The sequence below is a fragment of the Gopherus evgoodei genome, chromosome 2 (genome assembly GCF_007399415.2).
Source record: "Gopherus evgoodei ecotype Sinaloan lineage chromosome 2, rGopEvg1_v1.p, whole genome shotgun sequence".
NCBI lineage: Eukaryota > Metazoa > Chordata > Testudines > Testudinidae > Gopherus > Gopherus evgoodei.
In genome coordinates, this window is record NC_044323.1 from 255,262,513 (window position 1) to 255,288,427 (window position 25,915).

Genomic DNA, 25,915 nt, shown 5'->3' on the forward strand with positions numbered 1-25,915 from the left:
GCGGTTTGCAGGGTGGTTCGGGGAACGCGAGAGCAAACCGCGGCGAAGCTGGTCTCCTTCCCTGGTTTGCTCTCTCGTTCCCCGAACCCCCGAGCAAGCAGGTCTCCTTCCCTGCGGTTTGCAGGGTGGTTCGGGGAACGCGAGAGCAAACCGCGGCGAAGCTGGTCTCCTTTCCCGGTTTGCTCTCTCGTTCCCCGAACCCCCGAGCAAGCAGGTCTCCTTCCCTGCAGTTTGCAGGGTGGTTCGGGGAACGCGAGAGCAAACCGCGGCGAAGCTGGTCTCCTTTCCCGGTTTGCTCTCGCGTTCCCCGAACCCCCCTTGAAGCCGCCCAACAGCACTGCAGTGTGGCCACATCTAACACCGCTTGCAGCGCTGGTTGCTGTAAGTGTGGCCACTCTGCAGCGCTAGCCCTATACAGCTGTACTAATACAGCTGTAACAACCAGCGCTGCAAAATTTTAGATGTAGACATGGCCTTGTTTTGGTTCTGTTTTGCGCCATCATGCCTGCATAATAGAATATGCGATAGGCAATGGTATAAAAGGCTGGGGAGGGGAGGTTGTTTGTTTGTTTTCAAAGATTACCACATGGTCTGTGTTTGTAAAATGTTTGTATGCAGCTATTGTCTGAACAAAACCTGCATTTGTGCAAATTGGCATTTCTATGTGCAGTTAACCTCTGTAAGCAGGCTTTGGGGCACCAATTTGTAACTAACTTTTGACTATTTGGCCCATGGAATTTCCTCAATAAACATTAAAAGCAGCAAAGAGTCCTGTGGCACCTTATAGACTAACAGACGTATTGGAGGATGAGCTTTCGTGGGTGAATACCCACTTTGTCGGATGTGGGTATTCACCCACGAAAGCTCATGCTCCAATACGTCTATTAGTCTATAAGGTGCCACAGGACTCTTTGCTGCTTTTACACATCCAAACTAACATGGCTACCCTCCGATACTCAATAAACATTGCATGTGAATATGATTCTACCTCCAACAGGTCTCAGCGTTCTCTATTTCCTGTTTCTGGTGTTTGTGCTCTTCCTTAACTTGGAGCAGGTCAAAGCAGTGATGTATTGGCTAGATCCTAATCTTCGTTATGCCACCAGGGAAGCAGACATCATGGTACGTATACATAGCATCCTCATGCAAGTTACAGCTATTTTGTATTAACTGTCAGATCTCTACATTTTACAAAAAAATTTTTTTACTCTTTCTGATTCAGATTAGTAAAAACTGATCTATTGGGCATATTAGAAATATTTGTGTTGAGGTTCTGGGTTATATTAATCATGGAAGTGATACTAGATATCTGAAGGATATCTATCATTGTAGTATCTGGATCTTGCCTGAGCAGCTTGGAGTCAAGTCAGAATAGGAGGTCTACCATTGCTATCAGACCAAATATAATCAGGAATGAGGGGTTTTTCCTGAAAGTACTAAGCAATGGAACTTTGTTTCTTTTGTGCTTTTGCACAGACTTAATTTATTTCATATCACTTACAAATAGCTATAATAGATGACTTATTTGTGAACAAACTAAATCCAGAGTTATGGCCCTGTCTCCTCTTGACACAAAGGAAAGTGCAAGTGGCACGTACTGCTAGGGTGTCAGAGCTATACTTGCAGCTCCAGGTATAATTAGATTTCTTTCTGGGGAATCTTTGCTGCAAGTCTTATGCTTTTTATTTGAGTATTATCATTGTGTCTACAATATACAAACTTGCAGCACCCTGCCCTGTCTAGGAACTTACAATCTCCTTCAGGCAAACAATACACTTTGTTTTTGTTCAAGAAATAAAACAGAGTACATAGTTAAAAAATTGCATATGCATGTGGGTCATTCTACAAATTGGGAGATAAACTTAATTTAACTTTATAGCTTTATGGCTTGAATTTGGACCCTGTTTTCTGCATATGTGTATGCAGGAAAAGAAGTAATAAAGCATAAAGCAACTTTATTCTCCCTCCTTGTCCTTCTCCCCAAAACCCATAAAGTTCATACTGTGCAGGTCTTCTGTGGCCAGGCCTGGGAAGAGTCTAGGGCATGCTGTAGGATATATGCCCATCTGTGGTCAAAAATTAAAGCACTAAGTAGATATTCTGATGCTTTTGTTTGCATTGTTGGCAAAACAAGAGTCTCTCTCTGGTGCTCAAAATGCTGTGCCTATCAATAAGATAACGTTTACATTTTACCAAAAAAAAAAAATCCACCCTACATTATTGTAATGTGGCAGTAGTGAATAACCTAAATAATTAGATTAAGATTCTGTAATTTCATAGGCTTTTGACCTAAACTTTCTCATGCTATCCTGTCTTTGGTATTACACTGTAGTAGTAATAAATACAAACCTTACAGCTAGGAGACTTGCTCGGAACACATTTTTTAAAATTCTGGTGTAATGGTTTTTAAAATGTAGGGCCAGATTGTGGCTTTTAAGGCGTATTCTGCACTGGACAGGGTGCAGAGTGAACTACATTGCAATAGGCTTCCTTCCAGGGCTCCTAACTCCTCTGGAGGGATCTCCCTGGGCACGTGCACTGCAACTGCAGCTTTGCCACCCTTACAACGGATGATACTTTCACTTCTCTCTGTGCCCAATCAACTCCGCTAGCCTGTGAGAAGAGGAGACAGGGCAATATCCCACCTTTCAGCCATCCTCTTAGAGTGGCTTTTACCTGTGACCATGGTTGGCGCATGAACCCCCAGCTTTCGGGAGGCTAGCCCCCTACCCCGTCCCTTCTGCATAAGTAGGGCCCTGCCAGTTACATAGGTGTGAAAAACATGTCACCGTCCATGAAATCTGATCTCCCCTGCTTCAGCCCCCAGCCCTCCAGCCTGGGCTCGGGGCTTCAGCGCCCCTTAAACGCCCTCCCCCCCCACACACACACACACTCACGCACAACTGCTCCGGGCCTGGCCCAGGGCTTCCATGCCCCTTCTCTCCCTGCCCTTCCCCACCCCCACCTCCAGCCCTACGCATAAGGCCTCATCTGCTGGAGCCCTGAGCCACACCACCACTCCCCCATGGCTGGAAGAGTCCTGGGCTTCTGGGTGGCCTAACCCCAGCTGCTCTGGCTGCTGCAGGCCACCCTGATCACTGGGCCGCTGGCCAGCCTGAGCCCCAGCCTGACCTCCCAGGCCGCTGACTGGAGCTGAGCGCCCCCAGCTTCAGAGAAGAAGGGGAGTGGGCCAGAGTGTCGTCATACAACAGCCGGGGTTAGCAGAGGCTTAGCCTCCCCTGGCCTATTATACCTGCTGCCCATGCAAGGGCACTTGCAGTGAGCAGCTCTTGTAGTCCCTGTGTGGGGAGAGCTTAGGTGAAATCCTGGCTCCACTGAAGTCAGTGGGAGTTGGAGCTGCAACTTGTCTGTGGAACTGCTTCAAGCATTGTGCTGAGGATGTACCACTGTTGAGTTTCTTGAAAACCAGACCTTCAAGGACAGCATTAAAGCAAGAGAACCTTGATCACTTGTATATAACTTTTTTTTATCCCATGACCTGTTTGCTTGGGGGTTTGTATTTGTGTTTTCCATTCTTCTTTCTCCTTACTGTTGTTTCTGTCCTTCAGTCACACGTGTAGCATTCACCCCAAAGACTGCAGAGACTGTCTCTACCCCTTTCAGATTCATTTACACCAAGATGACATCATTATTATCCTATTCTTCATTACTGCAGCTTTACTGGCTACAAACTGAGGAAGAGCACTGAGGGATGGGGAGCAACATTATTTCACATAACTATTTCTTTGGATTTCTTCTATCTTTCCCTGTTCTACCTCATCTCAGATTTATGGCTTATGAAAGAGCGCAGCATGGTTTTTGCTTACAGCAGTTTGGTTAATTTAAAATATATATATATATAAACTTGTACATAGTGTTAAGTCCTCTCTCCATGTAAGACAGGTATGTGAGGTCCTGATCGCAGCAGCATTGGTGCAGTTCTATCCGTGCAGGGAGCAGGGTACAGAGACTTCATTCTGTATAGCTCTGAGGCCCAAGAGGGACATTCTGCTCCCAATCCACACCATGCACAAAAACCAACCTACAGTGTACGTACCTGAGGCTATGCACTGAGGACAGAATTTGCCCCATAATTACCGGCAATGTTAACAATCAGCACCTGCTTAAACAAGTAAAAAATGATTGAGATGCACACCAGAAGAAGCAAAATTCCTTCTGTTTTCAAGAGTTCACCATTCAGTTTCCCAGTGACCCTTTTTCTAACCTAATTGCCAGGGGTAGGAGGAGGCGGAAGAGGGCATTTCTAATGTTGGTGGAAATAGTAACATGGATTTCAAAATCCAAAATATCTTTAATTTCAGCCTTTCAGTTTATGCTTCTGTTCTGGTGCTTCCAGATGTAAATCCTAACTGAGGTTCTGTTGTTTTGTTAACAGGAATATGCTGTGAACTGCCATGTTATCACCTGGGAGAGAATCCTCAGCCATTTTGACATATTTGCTTTCGGGCATTTCTGGGGCTGGGCAATGAAGGCCTTGTTGGTCCGCAGCTATGGGCTATGTTGGACTATTAGCATTACCTGGGAGCTCACTGAGGTAGGTTAATATGTTAATCATGAGCAGGCTGATGGTACTATATATTATTCATAGCATACAGGAAAGAGAACTGACAATTTTATTTCAGCACTAGCTAAATACAAGTATACGTACAAAATAAATTGTAAAAAGCATATGCTATAATCATTTCAGGAAAAAAATGTAAAGACAAAATAGGTTACACTAAATAAAATTAGAAAGTGAGAATAGTTAGTAGTAAACTCTGACTAACTCAATCAGTGCAAACCTTAGCTTGCCCTTGTCCACACTAAGGGATCAGCATGAATTGCTGGGCACCAGTTGCCAAGTGGAAGCTATTCCCTAGTGTAGACAAAGCCTTAGGTTAGACGAGCCCTGCAGTGCCCAGCCCTACTTTTCCCCATATGTAACAGTATCCTACAGAACGTGACCCCAGCCTACAGTATTGTTTTCAACTTTTATCTTAACACACTGTCGTATAACTGTAAGGATTACTGACTGATTTCTGTGCTATGATGTTAAAGCAGTTCTCTCTCTGCGTGGGCCCCTGCACACATTACTCACTTCTGCAGCTGACTCTCATTCTCAAGCCCTCTTTGTGCTTGATAACACTGGTCTACAATTTTTGAGAAGTCGTCTGCTTCAGAGATAAAATGTGCTATTTATTATGTATTTTGATGTGCTGAATTCAAATATGACAATTAAAACAACTGATTGGCTACTGTTTCTAAGATACTTAAGTTTTTACATTTTATGTCTATGTATATTGTGTAGATAGTAGAGTTTTAATCATAAATTGTAACCCTAGGTCTTTTCATGCGTTTATGGTTGCTTTACGTGATAATATTTCACCTGTCCTTTTTATGTAATACTTTAAAAATCAGCAAAAGGGTTATATAAATAAAATGTATTATGAAACAAAAGGCAAAAAACTATTATGTACATAGTTTAGTCCTATTCAGTGTCTACTCGGCACTTCTTGGCTTGTCTCTTGTATTCATTAAATGGAGCATCTCTTGTCACTGTCCAGCAATAGTCTGCAAGCATTGATGGGCTCCATTTGCCCTGATAGCCTGCCAGGAGATTCCACTGCTGTAGTCTGGAGCCCAACAGCTCTGCCTTACTCTTGGGTAGTTCCAAATCCCTGACAGGGTCATTCAGTTCACCTTGTGTTATGAGGTGTGGTTCAGAGGAGGAGGATGGGAGAAAATGTGGGTCCTGTGACATTGATGGTTCAGGACCAGAAGTTTCATCCTCTTCCTCTTCCTCGTCTGACTCAAGTGAGAATGATTCTGGTGCATCAGGAACCGGCAGTCCTTCTCCGTGGGGTACTGGGCGTATAGCTGATGGAATGTTTGGATAATGCACAGTCCACTTTTTCTTCTTTGACACACCTTTCCCAACTGGAGGCACCAGGCAGAGGTAACAATTGCTGGTATGATCTGTTGGCTCTTTCCAAATCATTGGCACTGCAAAAGGCATAGATTTCCCTTTCCTGTTCAACCACTGGCGAAGATTTGTTGCACAAGTGTTGCAGCATATGTGTGGGGCCCACCTCTTGTCCTGATCTCCAATTTTGCAGCCAAAATAAAGGTGATAGGCTTTCTTAACCATAGTGGTTATACTGCACTTTTGTGATGCAACAGTCACTTCACCACAAACATAGCAGAAGTTATCTGCACTGTTCACACAAGTACGAGGCATCTCTGCTCACTTTGGCTAAACAGAAATGTGTCCCTTTGCAAAATCAAACACTGACAAATAAGAGAGCATGACACTGTATGATTTCTAGAGCTGATATAGGGCAATTTGTTCAGCAGAGTGATGTAAGCTTCGTTATGATTGCATCATCCATGACTTCTAGGAATAACATGATGCAATTCATATCATGATTGACGCAATACCAGCTTCAGATTGCATCGTTCATTGTTTTGCCTAAAAAGCAAGTACTGTCCAAACCCAGTCATAGATTTATTCATAGATCCAGTCAAAGATGTATTTTAGTCATTTCTGGTTTAAATTGAGATCCCTTCCCTTTATAACTCACTTATCCTCCGCCGTTCCCAAGTCAAGGGTTGTATATACTGACCCAATAGCATATCTTGAAAACTAGAGCCAATCAACAATTTTAAGCATCATTTTCGTTCTCAGTGACCCAGAATTAGTAAAGATGGACTACATTTATTTCAGAAGCATTTTGGCTGTAGAGCAGTGTAATTGCTGACATCTGTGTTGAATTGGCCAGTAGGGACAGCAGTCTATGCAGTAACCTGTTGTTCTCAGATGTGTTGTGATAATTAAGTTGAATACTCGTTATTCTAAATAAGATAAAAGTTGGATAAAATTAAGTTATCTAACCTATAATTTGATCAGTAGAATGTTATCTACCTAAACTCCTGAGGCCACATTTCTATAAAGTTGAATCAGTTTTGTAATACCTGAATGATCAGGGTATGGAGGATGCCAGTTATGGGGAAGCTGATGTTCTAGAAGCTGCAGTGAGACAGACTCTCTGAAATTTGCTTTCAGTTATTAAGCAATTCAAACCAAGAAGGCTCTAGTTCTTACAAGCCAAAAAGGCTTCAGACAAAATTTTGAGACTTTGGCATCTAAATTTAGGTTATTAAATCCATTTTTAGGGCACTCAACTTAGTAGGCCTAATTTTTAAAGCAGCAGATCTCAGTCATTTCATTGGAGTTTGATGGTGCTTGAGCCTTCAGAATATCAACTGACTTATGTTTTAGAAACTATATACGGATTTAGGAACCTAATGTGAGTCCCCCTCAGTTTGAAAATATTGGCCTCCTACTGATGTGTGGTGTTGTTCTTAGGTATTCATGGATTCTATCTCTTCCAGGCCCCTCTTAGAACTGTATTGTTTAAAATTAAAAGTGAATTCCAGTTCATGAAGGCACTAGCTGGCACAGTGAGCTAATGCACTAGCCTTCACCTTCAGAGAACAGGTTGAAATCCTGACTCAATCACAAATTAAAATGACTTGTATCATCCCCTACTGATTATCACAAAGCCACCCCCCCACAACTTGACCCCATATGATTGGTATTCCCTGCTAGTGAAGGGTAGAATATTGGAATAGACAATGTCTTTAGGGGAAAGATTACCATATAGGTAGGATGCTGCCACTCAAATGGATTTTTAGGGCTTTAACTATTTCAGAAGAGTCATTAGAAACCTACAGTAGTTATCAGGGGAGCTGGATAGGGATTTAGTTGTTGTGCCTCTCCTGTTAACATTGATAGCTGTCAGCTGGCTAAATCCCCATACTGAAACTGGACACTCACACATGCTGAATACTATCTTTTTAAAGTTGGAATTCCAACATACCTTTGATGCTCCGTGCTCAGCACCACCACCACCACCACATATTGGTATTATGCAAATATCGTTACTTTGTTTACACTCAGCCTTCTTGCCTATAATCTGCAGTGTCTTTGGGAAAAAAATAATGCATTAGATAAGATCATTAAATACTGTAAGAGAGTTAAAACATAATTTAAGAAATGGATATAATGCCCATTTCACACCTGATTTATCCAAAAATGTTACAAAGTAAGGTGATTGATTTGAAACTACTGTTGGAGTATAAATCGTGTACATCTTTGCTTCTGGAGAATAATTTAAAGTTCTTCCTTTTCATGTTAAAACTGGCCCACAGCTTTAATGCAGGGAAAATAGAGATGTTTAAACGGTTCTGTTACTGCAGTTACCCTGGAGGAAAGGTATCACTGTCAGGATAGATCTCTGTATCTCATTTTACAATGACCAGCATCCTTTCTTGCTCTGTGCATGAGGCACTCCTTACCCCTCCCTCACGTATCTGACATAATATTTTTTCTGCATGCTTCTGGCAATGAAAGATGTTTTAATGTGAAATTCTGGTAGAACGCAAGAGACTACGCAAGCCAATTCCTTTTACTTTTGTTAGCGTTAATGAAAGAAAATACAGAATACTATGAGGAATATCTGTTTTACTTGTCACCTCCTTGAACATATCACAGGGACTGCTCAACATGCACATATCCCCTTTTCTGATGAATTGCTAAATGTTATCCAATTTCGAACCTTTGGGGTTTGGGGAGATAATCTGTAATGAAGATCAAAACTTGTTTTCACTTAAGCTGAGCAATCCATTGCTAGCCTTGAATGAATCAGGTTTGTGTTTTACTTAAAATATCTCAGTCCCACTATGCTGCCTTACTCACTCTATGAATGAAGATTATAAAGTTACTTCTTGAAGGGCAGAGGGTATATCTTATTGCTGGACTCATGCTATATGCTGCTTATGACATGAACACGAGTCATACAGGAGCAAGACAGTGAGCTTTAGAAATGAATGATGTTACACTCTCCAAAGGAAGTTCGTAGGAAACTCGAAATATTGGGAGATTGTAACAGCTCTTTTACCCCTATATTGCTCGTTTGAATCTAGCTGTTGACTGAAAGTCATTACTGTCTATTCTGCACTATGTGAAATAAGTAGTTGGTCCCGGGACATGTCTACACTACTGCGCTACATCAGCACAACTGCACCAATGCAGCTGCACTGCTGTAGCGTGTCTCGTGAAGACACACTATACTGACAGGAGAGTGCTCTCCTTTCGGCATAATTACTCTATCTCCGCGAGAGGCAGAAGTAATGTCGGCAGGAGGCAGTCTCCTGCCAACATAGCACAATGTGGACAGCGCCTTAAGTCAGTGTAACTTACATTGCTCAGGGGGTTGTCGTTTTCACATCCCTGAGTGACTTATGTTACATCGACTTAAGCAGTAGGTAGACCAACCCTTAGTCTTCTCTTTTTTAATAGCACCATCACAGCACTATCTTGATTGGCAGTTAGCAGAAATGCAAGGGATTGAAAACACATGGAAAATGAAATGTCCTATTGCTCCTAGGCCCCTCCAGATCAAGGACTGAGACAGTTTGGTAGGTCAGCAAGGCAAAGCTTGCACTGCCACTCTCTATGCTGTGTCTATCTATGAATAGAAAAATTGCATCATACAGGTTGCTAGTAAATTCCCCAAAAAATCATTAACAAAAAAGACTTAAGTTCCTGAATTGTTTTCAGTTTAAGTCTTAAAAATCATGCGTTCCAATGTGCTTCAATATTGATGCTGATGATTAAAAAGTAAATGCATTCTGCTGATTCCATGTTATTGACTGTTCAGAGAACAGACAGTTTAACACTAAATAACAAAGATGATTTTTTGATTTTAGACAAGCAAAAAACCACCCTCCTTTTTCTGAAAAAAATGCAGTTGTTCTGCAAGGGTTCTGTGTTATAACGTTGAATTATATCTGAGGGGGTCAAAACTCTGCACTTGATTCCTGTAGATAGTACAGCACTAGAGGGAAAAGGTGAGAGAAGGGAAACCTCTGAAGCCTTTGTAGGACCCTCATCCAAAATCCACTAGAATCAGTGGAAAGATGCCCATTGACTTCCATGGACTTTTAAACAGGCTCATAAAATATGACAGTTTGTTTGTTCAACAGTTGCTTTTTAAAAAAAAATAAAAAGAAAGAAAGAAAGTTGAAAATCTTTATAAGAATTCTATGTTGTTCCTCACCCAGAATTTTTTTTGCTGTATTCTGTAGCTGTTCTTCATGCATCTTCTGCCTAATTTTGCTGAATGCTGGTGGGATCAAGTCATTTTGGACATCCTGCTATGTAACGGGGGTGGCATCTGGTTGGGCATGATAGTTTGTCGTTTCTTGGAGATGAGGACCTATCACTGGGCAAGTTTCAAGTAGGTCTAAAGTAAAAGCCAATAAGCTTCATGTTTTAAATATTGCAGTGTAAAATTCTGAATTATTAGCTCCCCGTGAAATGTCTTTATGTATGTAAAATGCATATGCTATAGAAATGGAGTGTGATCAGTGTATATTGACAGTGCTATATAAGAGATTAATAATGTTGGGGCACCATCTTGTGTTAATCCTTTTGTGTGAATTGTGTTCCTGATTATTATTGGATTTTTAAGAATTTTGCTTAGTCTTAAAGGTGAAAGTTGAGGGTAAATAGAAAACAAAATGGTAGAAGGAAATGATATTTGCATTTTTAATCTTTTAATTCATGGCAGCAAAGCATTGTTTGAAGGAAAAGGAACCAAATACACACGTACATCTGAACTGTTGGACTCGTTAAATCCTTTTAATAGTAGGTTTGAAATCAGGCTGTTATGCTCTAGTGTGGTAACCCAGCAATAATACTATCAGTACCTAACATATGTAAGACCACATTCTGATAAACGTATGTTGTGTAGTACCTTATTCCACAGGTGGTTCCATTGATGTCAGTGGAAGCACTTGCAGTATAAGGTAGTAGTCAGTGTGAATAAGAGTGGCAGAATCTGGCCTATGGTATGTTTCATCCATCCAACTCAAAGATTTAATTTCATCTGCAGTTTTACTGAGATGGCAAAGCAGTATTATCCATCTTTTACAGATGGCGAAACTGAAACTGAAAGAGGATAAGTGACTTGTCCAAAGTCACTCACAGGAAGTTAGGGGCAGAGCTAGGAAGAGAGCCCAGATCTCTTGCCTTCCAGTCTTGTATCCTATACACTAAACCACATTACCTTCCTTAACTGAACATGCTGTTTGCTAAGCTGAGGGAGACCTGGGTTTTGGTCTAAATTCAGGATTTCCTGCTTTGCAATCCTGCAGGGACACAAGGAACATCATAGAGTTGGTGTCCCACATCTGTGGAAGAGTGCAGTGCAGATTAGGAGTAAGACAAATAGTATATCCATTGAGGGAACCGTCTTCACCACTAGCTTTTTATTTTAGGGTGGTGTGGTGGTGGTTGTCATTATCTTTTAAAAAGCTCATGTGATTTCCTAGCATTTTTAATTTCTTGGCTGGTGATTTTACAAAGGTGAACTGCAAGGAGAAAAATGATTTTGCTAATGTCCTTTACTGCTCTTTTCTGTTATGTAAAGGTGGGTTCGAAGATTAAAAGAAATAAACAAATCAAACTTGCACTTAAAAAAACAAATACCAGAAATTTCAGTCTCTATTTCCCCGTTTCTCCTGGAGGAGCACAGACTTAGAGTAGGATAGTGACATCACAACAGGCTGAAATCTAATTTGTTGCTTTCCCAACCCTCAGCTGGAGGAGAGGAGAGGAGAGGAGAGTTGGAAGGTTCCACCAACAGCTTTCCTTCCATTTGTTTTGTTAACCATTCAAGTAACAAAGATGTTAAAAACAAAATGCAGCCCATCTCACAGAGACTCCCCCTCCTTCCAAGATGGGGAGTGGGCGTGGGGGGGAAATTATGAAGCAGAGATAAGCTTATGGCTTATATACAATGCTGTACATGGCCATGTGGGACACCCAAGTTGGGTCCAATACCAAGATAGCATGGGTTGGGAATCATGCAATAGCAACACACTCAGACCAGTGGAATAGGAATCTCATATTTCTAAATAACGAAATCTGACGGATTCTTTAAGGAGTGGTGTTGGTGATCTATAGAAGGGAATCACCATCTACACGTATTGGTAAGGACAGTGAAGCTGTAAAATAGGGAGATAACGAGGGAACGTCTCTTTAGGATTCTGTGGGAGATTTGCAGAACACCATTCCTTTTGATCCTTTTTCCTTCAGGGGAAGAAAAAAATGCTTTGAAACCCAAATTGAATAACTGTACTTTAGATAGCACTGGGAGTTTGCCTTCAGTGTTTTCTAGTTTTTGCTTTTTTACTACTGACTGAAGTCTGTATATAGCTCTGCTATAAGAAGGCTATTTCTCATAATAGCTGTTTGCCTCTTCACCGAAACACTCAATAAATTCTGCCTCTTAATGCAACCTTTGCTGTAACACACAGCACATTGCCCTTAAGTATAGATGTATGGGAAAGAGCACTGCATCATGATTTATTATAGAAATACTAAAATGCAGTATCACTCTTCCCCCAGCCCCGCCTTATCTTTTCCTTGTCTTTACTGCAGCCATTCTTTTCTTTCAGGGATATTCATACCACCACAGGGAAAATCAAAAGAGCTGTATTACAGTTCACTCCAGCTAGCTGGACCTATGTTCGCTGGTTTGACCCCAAGTCTTCATTTCAAAGAGTGGCTGGAATATATCTTTTCATGATCATCTGGCAGGTAAGAAATAACTTTTGTGAAATCAAAACTAGTCTCAGCTCAGTTTACTTACTGGCTGAGTTTGGTTAGAAGATATTATATTCTTATCTTAGTCCATCATTGAAATGTATAATTAAATGAACTGATACTACCAACTATTCTGGACACTATCCAATGCATGTGGACTACAGTTTAGGAGTGAAATTACAGTATTTGTGAAAGAAACAAATGGTTGCAGATTGATATACCGGCTGTGGGGTTACTGTATGCAGTGGATAGTTATAAGAACTGAAGAGACAGATGGGTAGGTTTTTCCCAGCTGATGGTGCCATCTACCAGTATGATATTCAGAAATCAGTCTCCAGTTCACCAACATTCTTCAACATATGCCTAACTTTAAGTGCATATGACTTTAATGGGTTTACTCATGTGCCTCAAATTAGGCACTTGCTGAAATACTTTACAGCATTTGTGATGGTACCCAGGGATATGCTCTCTTTCTTAGGACTCTAATCCCATTGCCCCTAATCTGTGTTCAGTCAGGCAACATTTAATACAAGTGGCAGTTTTGCTTAAGTGAAGCCCGTAATAGCCCTTAATGACATACCCTTTAGTGATGATCCTGTTTTCTGGGCACTTATGTGCTACTGCTATCTGCCTCTCATTCAGTTGTGTGGTCTGTAATCTGCCTGAGTTGGCAGGCACTACCTCATACAACTCTGTTAAACTGGTACATTTGCCCTAAAAGCTCAGGAACCACTGGTTTAATTTAAACCATTCTTGATCAGAAGGAGATACAGCAATAGAGCCCTGCATTACTGAGCAACTGCAAACTATTTACAGGCACTGGCGTCTGCCCCCAATCATGTTGCTGCTGCCAAAGGCTTTTACATTAATGCAAAAAAGAAGAGAATTAATGCAGTGAATGTTAAGGGAGGGGAGGGAGGTAGAAGAAATTCTTTCCCCATAAAAATTAGGCTAATTTCTGCAATCTCCACAGAGATGTTTGAATATTATCATTCTAGCATTGTAGAAAATTCACTCCCAAGATAGCATGCAATTTACTTGCTTACAATTTTGCTAATTGGAACAGACTTCATTTGTGAGAGATGTCTTGTTTTGAGATGAGGCCCACTGGGACACCAGGTCCTACACTTCTTACTCCAAAAATACTTCAGTACAATACAATGTAGGGGTCGCTATCTAAAATAAAAAATGATCACATTGAGCAGTCACATCCTCACTTGATTTTCTACTTTGAGAATTCTTAAGGGGTTAAAGATTTCAGTATAATTAAACCCGAGTACCTGTTTCAAGGGAGCAGGTGGTTTATTACAGCTGCTTGGAGCTGCCACCTCCAGTTGCAGATTTTCATATTCAATTTTAACTGTTTATTTTTTTTAAGTGATGGACTAGTTTGATCATTTGTGGTTTTGTTGGGGTGAGCGCATAAATATACTAGTACTAAATTGTGAACATGTTTGTGCATATTTCAGCCACTTGCCCATAATTTATACTAACTTTAGATCTTTACAAGGGATTTAATTAAAAAAAAACTTTTTAAACTAAACAGATATAAATGCAGAACTCTTTTAAAAAGAAAAAACTCATCTGGATTTGGTTTGTAAAGAGTCCAGTGAGCTCTGAATTTTACAGACTTGAACTAGTGCTAGGACACAAATTTAGAAAGAAGAGAAAGTGGTCAAGAATTACGCTGTTATTCCAAAATGGAACTCTGCAAACTATTAACTGAAACCTTGATGGGTTATCTGAAGTATACAAAGTAGTTCAGCACTATTTTGTTTTGTTTTTGGGGGGGGGAGTGATGGTGGTGTTTTTATTAATTTTTATTTTTTGGTATGTTGACTTGGTATACAACTTTGCCTATTCTGAAGCTATTTTTAGAGCTTTTAGTTCTTAATCCAAGCAGAAAGAGCTAGTTACTGAGCTGCAGTAAACCATACATAATTCCCTCGTGTGTATTTTAATTATTATATTAATCCTAACATTTTCTGCATCAGTCTCTGAGAAGGGGTTACATGTGCATGTGTCTGTCCTGTAAAATAGAACCTTATTAACTGACTTTTTTATTTCCAGCTGACTGAGTTGAACACATTCTTTTTGAAACATATCTTTGTATTCCAAGCAAGTCACCCTTTAAGCTGGGGTAGAATTCTCTTAATTGGAATTATCACAGCACCCACTGTAAGGTAACTTCTTTTTTTTCTTCTAATTGTACAGTAGTTCAGACCCTTTGGAACTCAAGAAAAGGTGTGCAGGCTTTATAAATAAATATAGTATGTGAAAAGAAATAATGCATTTAAGTCTTCAAAAAGGGCAAAATTATCATTATTTTTGCAGTACTAGGTATAAGACTAAGGATAAAATTCAGCAGTCTGGGTGTATGCTACTAATGGTGAGACTTGTGTGAAAATCTCTATTTGATAAGAATCCCTCATTCTCTCTTCTGATTGCACAGCAGTTGCCTGTGTTGGATGGATTAACTCAATATATAGCCACCCATAATTTCATGTAAGGGTCTTTTGTTGACAAGAGCCATATAATCATGACAGCATGCAGGTTAGGGAATTTAAACCTGTGGGTCTTTCCATAATACTTGCCTCTAGCTACCTATTTATGCTTGAGTATGGAATATACCACAACTTGTTTATAAGGAAAGGTGATAGTTCCTTGTTCTGAATAATTAGTGAAGCTACAAAATATGAACCATGATTGGGATTTGAGAACTAATCGATCCATAGTCACCTCACAAAATTATTTCATGAAGTAATTCTGTGTAGCAACCAGCTTCTGTTTACATCCAAATAGAGAAGTCAAGATTCCAGCTATTGAAGCATATATTGTACTTGAGGTTGTTTTTTTGGTGGGATTCTGGTAAATATATATTTTAATATGTGTGTGCAAATTGTTTGTGTAGGAACTGTAACTTTTCAATATTGTGTGTTCTGTCTCTCTTAGGTACTTATATGGATCCCATTACCATAGTATCTGAGCGCCTATCGGTCTTTAGTGTATTTATCCTCATAACAGTCTTGTGAGTAGGGAAGTGCTATTATCCTCCTTTTACTGATGGGGAACAGAAGCACAGAGAAACAAAGGGTATGTCTACACTGCCCAAAAAAAAACAAAAACAAAAAAAAGCCCGTGGCATCGAGTCTCAGAGCCCGGGTCACTTGACTTGGTCTTGTGGGGCTCCTGCAAGTGGGTTAAAAATAGCAGTGTAGACGTTCCTGCTTGGGCTGGAGCATATGATAAATGACTTGCCCAAAGTCTCACAGGAAGCCTGTAGCAAAGCAGGGAATTGAATCTAGGTCTCCAGAGTCGCAGCTTAGCACCCCGAACCACTGGACCATTCTTCCCCGTTATGCTTCCTCTGTTTAAATTCTTAACCCTGACGTTACAGTAACATAAGACTTTTGAATTTAATTTCCTCTGTATTTGTGAAAGGATAAAAAGAAGACAATTCAGCATCATGTGTCCCACTATGCTGGCAAATGGCATTTTTCCTAATAATCATATCACAAGTATTGCTCTACCTTCCATTCACATTAATTAGCCATTAATCTGTTACCCTCAAAATACAATCATTGTCACAAGTAGTATTCTTTATTGGCAGTCTCTGTAGAAAAAACATGAATTGAATGGCTTGGAAACTGAATTAACCCCCACCCCTAGCAGTGATCTCTCCAGGTCAGTGCTGATACAGGTTGGCAGATGATGAAAAACCTTGCATTGTGCTGCTGCCTGTGCTGTGTGTGTTCTGTGAATGGAGGATAACAGTCACCAGAGTTGTCAGTATAGTCATGTAAACTATGTTCCATTCCCACTTAGACGCAATGTCAGAATGGGAGCCTTGCAGAGTAACGTCAAAACAGGAAAGAGGCATATTTTAAAATGATGAATCTAATTTTTAAACAGATCCTTGGTTTCCTTAGACTATGGGTTTTTTTCCCCAAGACTAACCCTCTACTTACACACTTTACCTCCCAAGCCGTACATGCGCACTCAGGAACTAGAATAACTTAAAATGAAAAATAACTTCAAAGTTCAGAGCATGGATAATTTTTTGAATCAAATTTGCTCTTCCAAGACTTATTAGCCTCTGGTTAATTTTTTTTCCCCCATCTGTTGATTAGTCCTACTAAAACTGAAGCCATCCAGTAGGCTTTCATCATGATTTAGCTTAACGTATGATATAAGCCCTAAGTGCTCCACTTTTGATACAGGGAATATTAATGTTAATCATTTTTTAAAAGTGTAAATGTATTTCAGAAGCGTTGTGCTTCGTTAAAGAATTTTCATTTGTTGTTTCTATTTCCAGGCAATATTACGCCTACCTCACAGACACACAGTGCAAAAGGGTAGGAACTCAGTGCTGGGTGTTCGGGTAAGTGTTCTTGACTGTTGGAAATTTTACAAACACGAGGCCATGTTCTGTTTTTGTTGTTTTAAGTGTTGGCAGTGCGTTGCCAGGTATGATATGAAGCCAGTCCTTGCCCCAAACTGCTTTCATTCTAAAAGACATGCACAGAAAAGGTTCCTTGGGAGAAGCCTATGGGGGAAGAAAATCTTAGATTTGTGGGGTGGAAAGGATGGAGAAGGGAAGGGAGAGTTATAGGTGCAGCTGGTTAAAGAGAGAAATATTAGTTAGGGCTCTGCATTCTGTCCCCTACTTAGTTGGTGGTGCATTTGGTGGCTTAGCAAATAGCTTCCCCCTATGCATCCATTTTAACTGTGCAAAGTGCTTGCCTAGCAGAGATATTGAAACGTAATTAAGTAGGGCTAAATTCTGCCTTCAGGTATGAGGGCACAACTCCTTCTGTTTTCAGTGATTATTGGCTTTACGAGAGTTGAATTTTAGGCTCTTAATACATAATAACTTTTCATTGTAGTAACACCTAGGAGCCCAGGTCATGGATCAGGATCCCATGGTGCTGGGCACTATACAAATTTTTATTAAGCACACTTTGTAAATTATTTCACCATTCTCCGCAGCTAGATGACATATAGCAGATTTTATTTTTAGATCAATATAAAAATCCAGTCAAGCTCATTTGTATTAGTCTTCATTTATTAGTTACTTGGCTTCTGGAACAGTGGCTTAATAAAATTTTAAATTACAAAATCCTCTTCATATCATAGAAGTTAGAGATGGTACAGACCTTTTTGCTAACCAGAACTTCCAATCTGTGCTAGTGGACTCCCCTGCCGAATTATAGAGCTTTCCACTAAAAAGGTTCTTTGACACTGCAGGAAGCCTTCTTTTGGATCACAAGGGAACTCTCTGGTAAAGTGCTTCAACAGATGCTTAAAAATAACAGAACTGATCCTGTTTTCAACACCAAGGGCCACGTTAGTCCAGGCCCTGTGCAAGGATTTGAGTGTTTCTACTTGCATCCACTACCTAATTCGCTTGCAGTGACTGCCGCTACTGAGAGAATGTGGCAGGGCAGATATAAGTGAATATCTAAAAGAGGCCAAGGGATTGGATTAAATGGGGGAGAAATTTATTCTATGTCTTCCTTACATATGCACATTGCTAATCAGCAGGTGCTTTTATCTAAATATGACTTTGTGAATTGGGACACAATGTCCAGATTTATAGACGAGTTGCCTGAGGATGCTGTGGAAGAGTTTAAGATTTTTCTGGCAGAGAGCCCACTAGTGTCTAAGACATCACTGCAATCAGCACTCAATATGGAGGACACCTCATCTAGGATTATGGCTTCAGCTGTAACAATGAGGAGAGCTTCTTGGCTACAGACGTGGCTGTGTCTTTGTTTTCTGAAAAGACTGATGAGACATTACATTCTCTTAAGGACTCCAGGGCCACTTTACGATCCTTTGGGGTTTATACCTCAACAGTTAAGGCATCATTATGGGGATCTACAACAACAACAACAGTTCCACTAGTACTCCCAACAGTATTTCAGGCAGCCTGCTTATTCTGCAAGACAACAGGACTTCTCCAAGAGGAGACACATGTTGCACAAAAGAAGGCCCTCTTTTTTTCCATCTTCAGCCAGCCAGCCTATAGTCCATCAACTAATGGCAAGCAGCCAATTTGACCCTCCCTTCAAGGGCAACAAACCAGTCACCAGTCAAGGCTGTTTCCCCTCCCTTTGGGGACATGCTGTCCCACTTCCATAGAGCTTGGGATTCAGTAACCTCAGACAAGTGACTCCTAAGCACTTTGCAATTGGGTTATACCATCCAATTTCTATCTGTTCCTTCTTCCTGTGGCTGGAATCACAATGACTGGTTTGCTGCTTTTAGTCTCCAAGATGCGTGTTCCCATTTGCTGATTTTCCCAAACCACAGGAAGTTTCTGAGATTCCTAGTTGCAGGTCAGCATTAATAGTATACAATTCTCTGATTTGCCTTGACATCAGCCCCATCCATATTTACCAAATGCATGTCAGTGATAGCAGTCTATCTCAGGAGGAGGGGAACTCATCTCTTCCCATACCTAGATGATTGATTATAAGGGGCAGATCTGAAAAATCAGTCCTCAATTACACTCAGTCTCTTTGATTGACCAGCATTGATTTTGAACAAAACAAAATCAGAAGACTGTCAAAAAAAAAAAAAAAAAAAAAAAAAAAAGCCAGAGCAAAACAGAAAATCAGCTATTGATGTTCAGTGCGATGGAAGGGGGTCGAGGCAGCGCTGCCTTTAAATAGCTGTGGGAGGGGCTATGGGGCCAGAGGGCACAAGCACCACCCCAATGGGCAATGTAAAGCAAAATTCTCCGATTTCAGTGCAGTGGGCACACGCACACTAAGTGGAATATATGTCTGTACCCACGTTTTGCAGACCGACAGTTACTGTTACAGGTAGGTAACTGTTTTTTTCCCATCGATCTTGGAGTAGTAGGGCAACACCTTTAATACTAACATTTCCTTATTTTTTCATTTACTGTTTCCTCACTTGTATATGCCACTGCTTTAGACAATGGGGTTATCTCAAATGTTCTTTTCTACAACAGTTGAAGTTTAACATGTTAAAAGTAATGCAAGTAATGGTAATGAAAGATGTTAAGTAGAAAAAACTTTTTTTTAAAGTTATATCTTTTTAGAGTCTTATCCTGCTTTTTTTCCCCTTTCTTATTTTAATTTTTGAGATATGGAAAGGATTGTTTTATAATGGACAATTCTGGAAAGCAGAATGTCTGTAACTGCCTGGGTAAGATCCATGTTGTAGGAGTCTGGCCTCTGACAATGTAGCAGCACAGCTGGCAAAAATCATAGAAACCTGTCCTATAAAGCTGGGAGAGGATTACAGACTGCAGAAAGCCTTTAAGGGCTTCCTGTTTTCTCACTCGATCATAGAAACATTATAGAAGGTGAAGGGAACAAATCTGTCTTAAAACATCTGTGCTTTTTTTGAAAGGAACATTCTGTCCTCTTGAAGTTGCAGACATCAGTGCTGTTCATGTAAGCAAGGTTTGCTCTTGTAGATATTGTCCCATCAGGGCTCATACATGCTGAGGTACGCTTTTGCTCCTGCTTCTTGCTTTTGGCAAATATAAGCAACCTAGGAGAATCAGTTGGCACTGAGGTTTTAAGGAACATCCATTTCATGCCCATTTCCTGAATCTTAAGAGATTCCATTATAACAACCAGTGAACATTGAGATTCAGTTGTCTGCTTTTGGAATGGCATACAGGCTGATGTGCTGTGTAGCTATTTCATTTGTGGAGCTGGCAGTTAGCAACATTAAATGATATTCTTTAGGGCTGTCAAGCAATTAGATTGATAGCACTGTTAAACAATAATAGAATACAATTTATTTAAATATTTTGGATGTTTTCTACATTTTTAATATATTGATTTCAATTACAACACAGAATACAAAGTATACAGTGCTCACTTATTTTTCGTTACAAATATTTGCTCTGTAAAAAACAAAAGGAATAGATTCTGGGGTCAGAAGGGACCAATGTGATCATCTAGTCCGACCCCCTGCACAAAGCAGGCCACAGAACCCTACCCATCCACTTCTGTAACAAACCCCTAACCTATGTCTGAGTTATTGAAGTCTTCAAATTGTGGTTTGAAGACCTCAAGCTGCAGAGAATCCACCAGCAAGTGACCCATGCCCCACGCTGCAGAGGAAGGTGAAAAACCTCCAGGGCCTCTGCCAATCTGCCCCGGAGGAAAATTCCTTCCCGAACCCAAATATGGCGATCAGCTAAACCCTGAGCATGCGGACAAGACTCACCAGCCAGCACTCAGAAAAGAATTCTCTGCAGTAACTCAGATCCCATCCCATCCAACATCCCATCACTGACCACTGGGCATACTTATCTGCTGATAATCAAAGATCAATTGCCAAAATTAGGCTATCCCATCATACCATCCCTTCCATAAACTTATCAAGCTTAGTCTTAAAGCCAGATATGTCTTTTGCCCCCACTACTCCCCTTGGAAGGCTGTTCCAGAACTTCACTCCTCTAATGGTTAAAAACCTTCGTCTAATTTCAAGTCTAAACTTCCTAGTGTCCAGTCTATACCCATTTGTACATTGGTACTAAGCTTAAATAATTCCTCTCCCTCCCTAATATTAATCCCTCTGATATATTTATAAAGAGCAAGCATATCCCCCCTCAGCCTTCTTTTGGCTAGACTAAACAAGCCAAGCTCTTTGAGTCTCCTTTCATATGACAGGTTTTCCATTCCTCGGATCATCCTAGTAGCCCGTCTCTGAACCTGTTCCAGTTTGAATTCATCCTTCTTAAACATGGGAGACCAGAACTGCACACACTATTCCAGGTGGGGTCTCACCAGCGCCTTATATAACGGTACTAATACCTCCTTATCTTTGCTGGAAATACCTCGCCTGATGCATCCTAAAACCACATTAGCTTTTTTAACGGCCATATCACATTGGCGGCTCATAGTCATCCTGTGATCAACCAATACCCCAAGGTCCTTCTCTTCCTCTGTTGCTTCCAATTGATGCGTCCCCAATCTATATCTAAAGTTCTTATTATTAATCCCTAAGTGCATGACCTTGCACTTTTCACTATTAAATTTCATCCTATTACTATTACTCCAGTTTACAAGGTCATCTAGATCTTCTATATGATATTCCCAGTCCTTCTCTGTGTTAGCAATACCCCCAGCTTCGTGTCATCCGCAGACTTTATTAGCACATTCCCGCTTTCTTGTGCCAAGGTCAGTAATAAAAGGTTAAATAAGATTGGTCCCAAAACCGATCCTTGAGGAACTCCACTAGTAACCTCCTTCCAGCCTGACAGCTCACCCTTCAGTACCGACCCGTTGGAGTCTCCCCTTTAACCAGTTCCTTACAACCTTTCAATTTTCATATTGATCCCATCTTTTCCAATTTGACTAATAATTCCGCATGTGGAACTGTGTCAAATGCCTTACTGAAATTGAGGTAAATTAGGTCTATCACATTTCCCTTGTCTAATAATCTGTCACCTTCTCAAAGAGGAGATCAGGTTGGTTTGGCACGATCTACCTTTAGTAAAACCATGTTGTAATTTGTCCCAATTACCATGACCTCATGTCCTTAACTACTTTCTCCAAAATTTTTTCCAAGACCTTACATACTACAGATGTCAAACTAACAGGCCTATAGTTACTCGGATCATCTAAGAAAGGGAGAAAAGATAGGAACTACTGTTAGCAATTCTCCAGTCGTATGGTACAACCCCTGAGTTTACCGATTCATTAAAAATTCTCGCTAACGGGCTTGCAATTTCATGCGCCAGTCCTTTATATTCTCAGATGAAGATTGTCTGGGCCTCCGCTTTTGTCCCATTAAGCTGTTCAAGTAGGCTTTCTACCTCAGATGTGGTAATATCCACCTCCATATCCTCATTCCGTTGTCATCCTTCCATTACCCCAAGCTCCTCCTTAGCCTTATAAAGACTGAGGCAAAGTACTTATTTAGATTTGGGCCTGCTAGGTATCCTAACCTCCTTTCCATCCTCAGTGTTTAGCGGTCCCACTTCTTCCTTCTTTGTTTTCTTTCTATTTATATGGCTATAGAACCTTTTACTATTGGTTTTAATTCCCTTTGCAAGGTTCAACTCTACTTGGCTTTTAGCCTTTCTCACTTTATCCCTACATGTTCTGACCTCACTAAGGTAGCTTTCCTTGCTAATCCCACCCTTCTTCACTCCTTGTAGGCTTTCTGCTTTTTCTTAATCACCTCTCTGAGATGCTTGCTCATCCAGCTTGGTCTACAACTCCTGCCTAGTTTTTTTTCCCCTTTCTGGGATGCAGGCTTGCGATGTTTCTGCAGCTGCGACTTAAATAATTCCAGGCCTCCTCCGCATTTAGATCCACAGTCTTCACTCCAACCACTTCCTTAACTAATTTCCTTAATTCTTTAAGTTAGCTCTTTTGAAATAAAAAACCCTAGTCCCAGATCTATTTTTGTTTATCCTTCCATCTAGTTTGAACTGAATTAGCTCATGATCACTCAAACCAAGGTTGTCCCTACAACCATTTCTTCTATGAGGTCCTCACTACTCACCAAAACCAAATCTAAATGGCATCTTCTCTTGTTGGTTCTTCAACTACTTGGTGAAGGAATCCATCAACTATCACATCCAGAAAATCTGAGTCCTATTATTCTTGCTAGCACTTGTCCTCCAGTCTATATCTGGGAAATCGAAGTCTCCCATGATCACACATTTCCCATTAGTGTTTACTTCATTAAAAACATTAAAGAGGTCTCTATCCATATCCAAATCAGATCCCGGCAGTCTGTAGCACACCCCAAGCACTATCTCGGGAGGCTCTAGAAGCTTTCTTTCCCAGTGTATTTCAGTAGTGTATTTCAATTCACCTAATACAAGTACTTTTATAATGAAAGTTGAACTTACAAATGTAGAACCTACAAGTCCACTGAGTCCTACTTTAGCCAATCACTCAGACAAACAAATTTGAGTATAATTTGCAGGAAATAATGCTGCCCACATCTAGTTTACAATGTCACCTGAAAGTGAGAACAGGCATTCATATGGCACTGTTGTAGCTGGCATCGCAAGATATTTATGTGCCAGATGCGCTAAAGGTTCCTATGTCCCTTCATGCTTCAGGCACCATTCCAGAGGACATGCATCCATGCTGATGACAGGTTCTGCTCGATAACGATCCAAAACAGAGCGAACTGTCACATGTTTATTTTCATCGTCTGAGTCAGATGCCACCAGCAGAAGGTTGGTTTTCTTTTTTGGTGGTTCGGGTTCTGCATTAGAGTATTGCTTGTTTTAAGACATCTGAAAGCATTTGCCACACCTCATCCCTCTCAGATTTTGGAAGGCACTTCAGATTCTTAAACCTTGGGTGAAGTGCTGTAGCTATCCTTAGAAATCTCACATTGGTACCTCTTTGCGTTTTGTAAATCTGCCTGTGCAAGGTGTTCTGCTGTAATATGAAATACATGGCAGAATGCAGGTAAAATAGAACAGGAGACATACAATTCTCCCCCAAGGAAGTCAGTCACAAATTTAATTAATGCATTATTTGTTTAATGAGCATCATCAGCATGGAAGCATGTCCTCTGGAATGGTGGCTAAAGCATGAAGGGACATATGAATGTTTATCATGTCTGGCATGTAAATATCTTACAATGCTGTCTTCAAAAGTGCCATGCGAATGCCTGCTCACTTTCAGGTGATGTAAATAAGAAGCAATATCTCCCATAAATGTAAACAAACTTGTTTGTCTTAGCAATTGGCTGAACAAGAAGTGGAACTGAGTGGACTTATAGGCTCTAAAGTTTTACATTGTTTTGTTATTGAGTGCTATTATGTAACAAAAAAAATTCTACATTTGTAAGTTACACTTCCGCGATAAAGAGATGAGATGAATGAAAAATACCATTTATTTTATCATTTTTACAGTGCAAATTTGCAACCAAAAATAATAAGTGAACAGTGTACACTTTGTATTCTGTGTTGTAATAGAAATTAATATATTTAAAAATGTAGAAAAACATCCAAAAATATTTAATAAATTTCAGTTGATATTTTATTAACAGTGTGATTAATCGCGATTAATTTTTTTAATCACAGTTAATTTTTTTGAGTTAATTGCGTGAGTAACGGCGATTACTCAACAGCCCTAATATTTTATAATAGTAAGCAGCAGAGTAGAAGGTGTTACAGTTTCTAGAGTACTGGTTTGGGATGGAATTTCCAGACAGTAATTTATAATCCTGTATCAAACTCTGAAACCTCAGAAGATTCCCCAAATGAGTGTCACTTCCTATTTATTTGAGCGCTACATTGTTTAGCACAGTTACAAAACACTGGAAGAAATGATAAAAGAAAATCAAAATACAGTATACAGCATATTTCGTACTGCAATTTAACATGTTCTAGATTGGGGTCCTCAATCTTTTTCTTTCTGAGGCCTTCCCAACATGCTATTAAAAAATCCGTTGCCCACCTGTGCCACAACTGTTTTTCTGCATATCCAGTAGATTAAAAGCCAGGGCCGACGTTTGGGGGTAACGCACAGGGCAGTTGCCCAGGGCCCCATGCCTCAGGCTTCGGCTATAGCCAAGGGTGGTGGGGCTCAGGCTTTGGCTTTCTGCCCTTGGCCCCAGCAAGTCTAATACTGGCCCCTCTCTGGTTTATTTTGGTGGACCCCCTGAAATCTCTCATGGCCCCCTCAGGGGGGCTCTAGACCCTTGGTCAAGAGCCATTGTTCTAGAGAGCAGAATATGTCACGCACTCATCTGTCAGTTCCTTTGAACTTGGGTACTTTTGCTTACTAACACACCATTTTGTTCTAGGCTTTATGTTCCTTAATTTTGTGCAGTGCTTAGGTAACACAATATATACATCTAATATTGGTGTTAACTCCTTGTGATTTTGTCAAAGTCATAAGGTATTTGGTTGTTTCTCTGATGGCCTCAGCTCCTAGGATCATGTGACTAAGTAAGAATCTTACTTTTCATTTAAAAGGAAGTTTATAACCCTCATGAATGTGGAACAAAGCTGGAAAATGTGAACTCTAGAGGCTCAATCACAAGAAAATAAATTTTAAAAAACCTAAAAGCTGTTTGATTTCTTTTAGTCTTATTTATATAAAAAATTGGTATGCTTGTGGTTGGCAATCCTGTAAATTATACAAAATCCTAATATAGCTAGATCATAGAGGGTGGTTCAGACTTTCAACTATATGTGGATATTTTATATAACAAGCACTAGTAAAATAAAGGTGTTAATCAAGAATCTGAACAAATGAACATCTCTTT

General features: G+C 40.3%; 1 protein-coding gene across 1 annotated transcript in view; it reads left to right on the plus strand.

Annotated features, from left to right (window-relative positions):
* PTDSS1 (phosphatidylserine synthase 1) overlaps positions 1 to 25,915 on the plus strand; it is a 62,140-nt gene that overhangs the window by 24,536 nt on the left and 11,689 nt on the right. The window contains exons 4-9 of the mRNA XM_030553523.1: positions 998 to 1,122; positions 4,397 to 4,555; positions 10,150 to 10,301; positions 12,526 to 12,667; positions 14,744 to 14,856; positions 16,989 to 17,054. Of these exons, the coding sequence (XP_030409383.1) occupies positions 998 to 1,122; positions 4,397 to 4,555; positions 10,150 to 10,301; positions 12,526 to 12,667; positions 14,744 to 14,856; positions 16,989 to 17,054 (757 nt within the window). The remainder of the gene's footprint in view (positions 1 to 997; positions 1,123 to 4,396; positions 4,556 to 10,149; positions 10,302 to 12,525; positions 12,668 to 14,743; positions 14,857 to 16,988; positions 17,055 to 25,915) is intronic.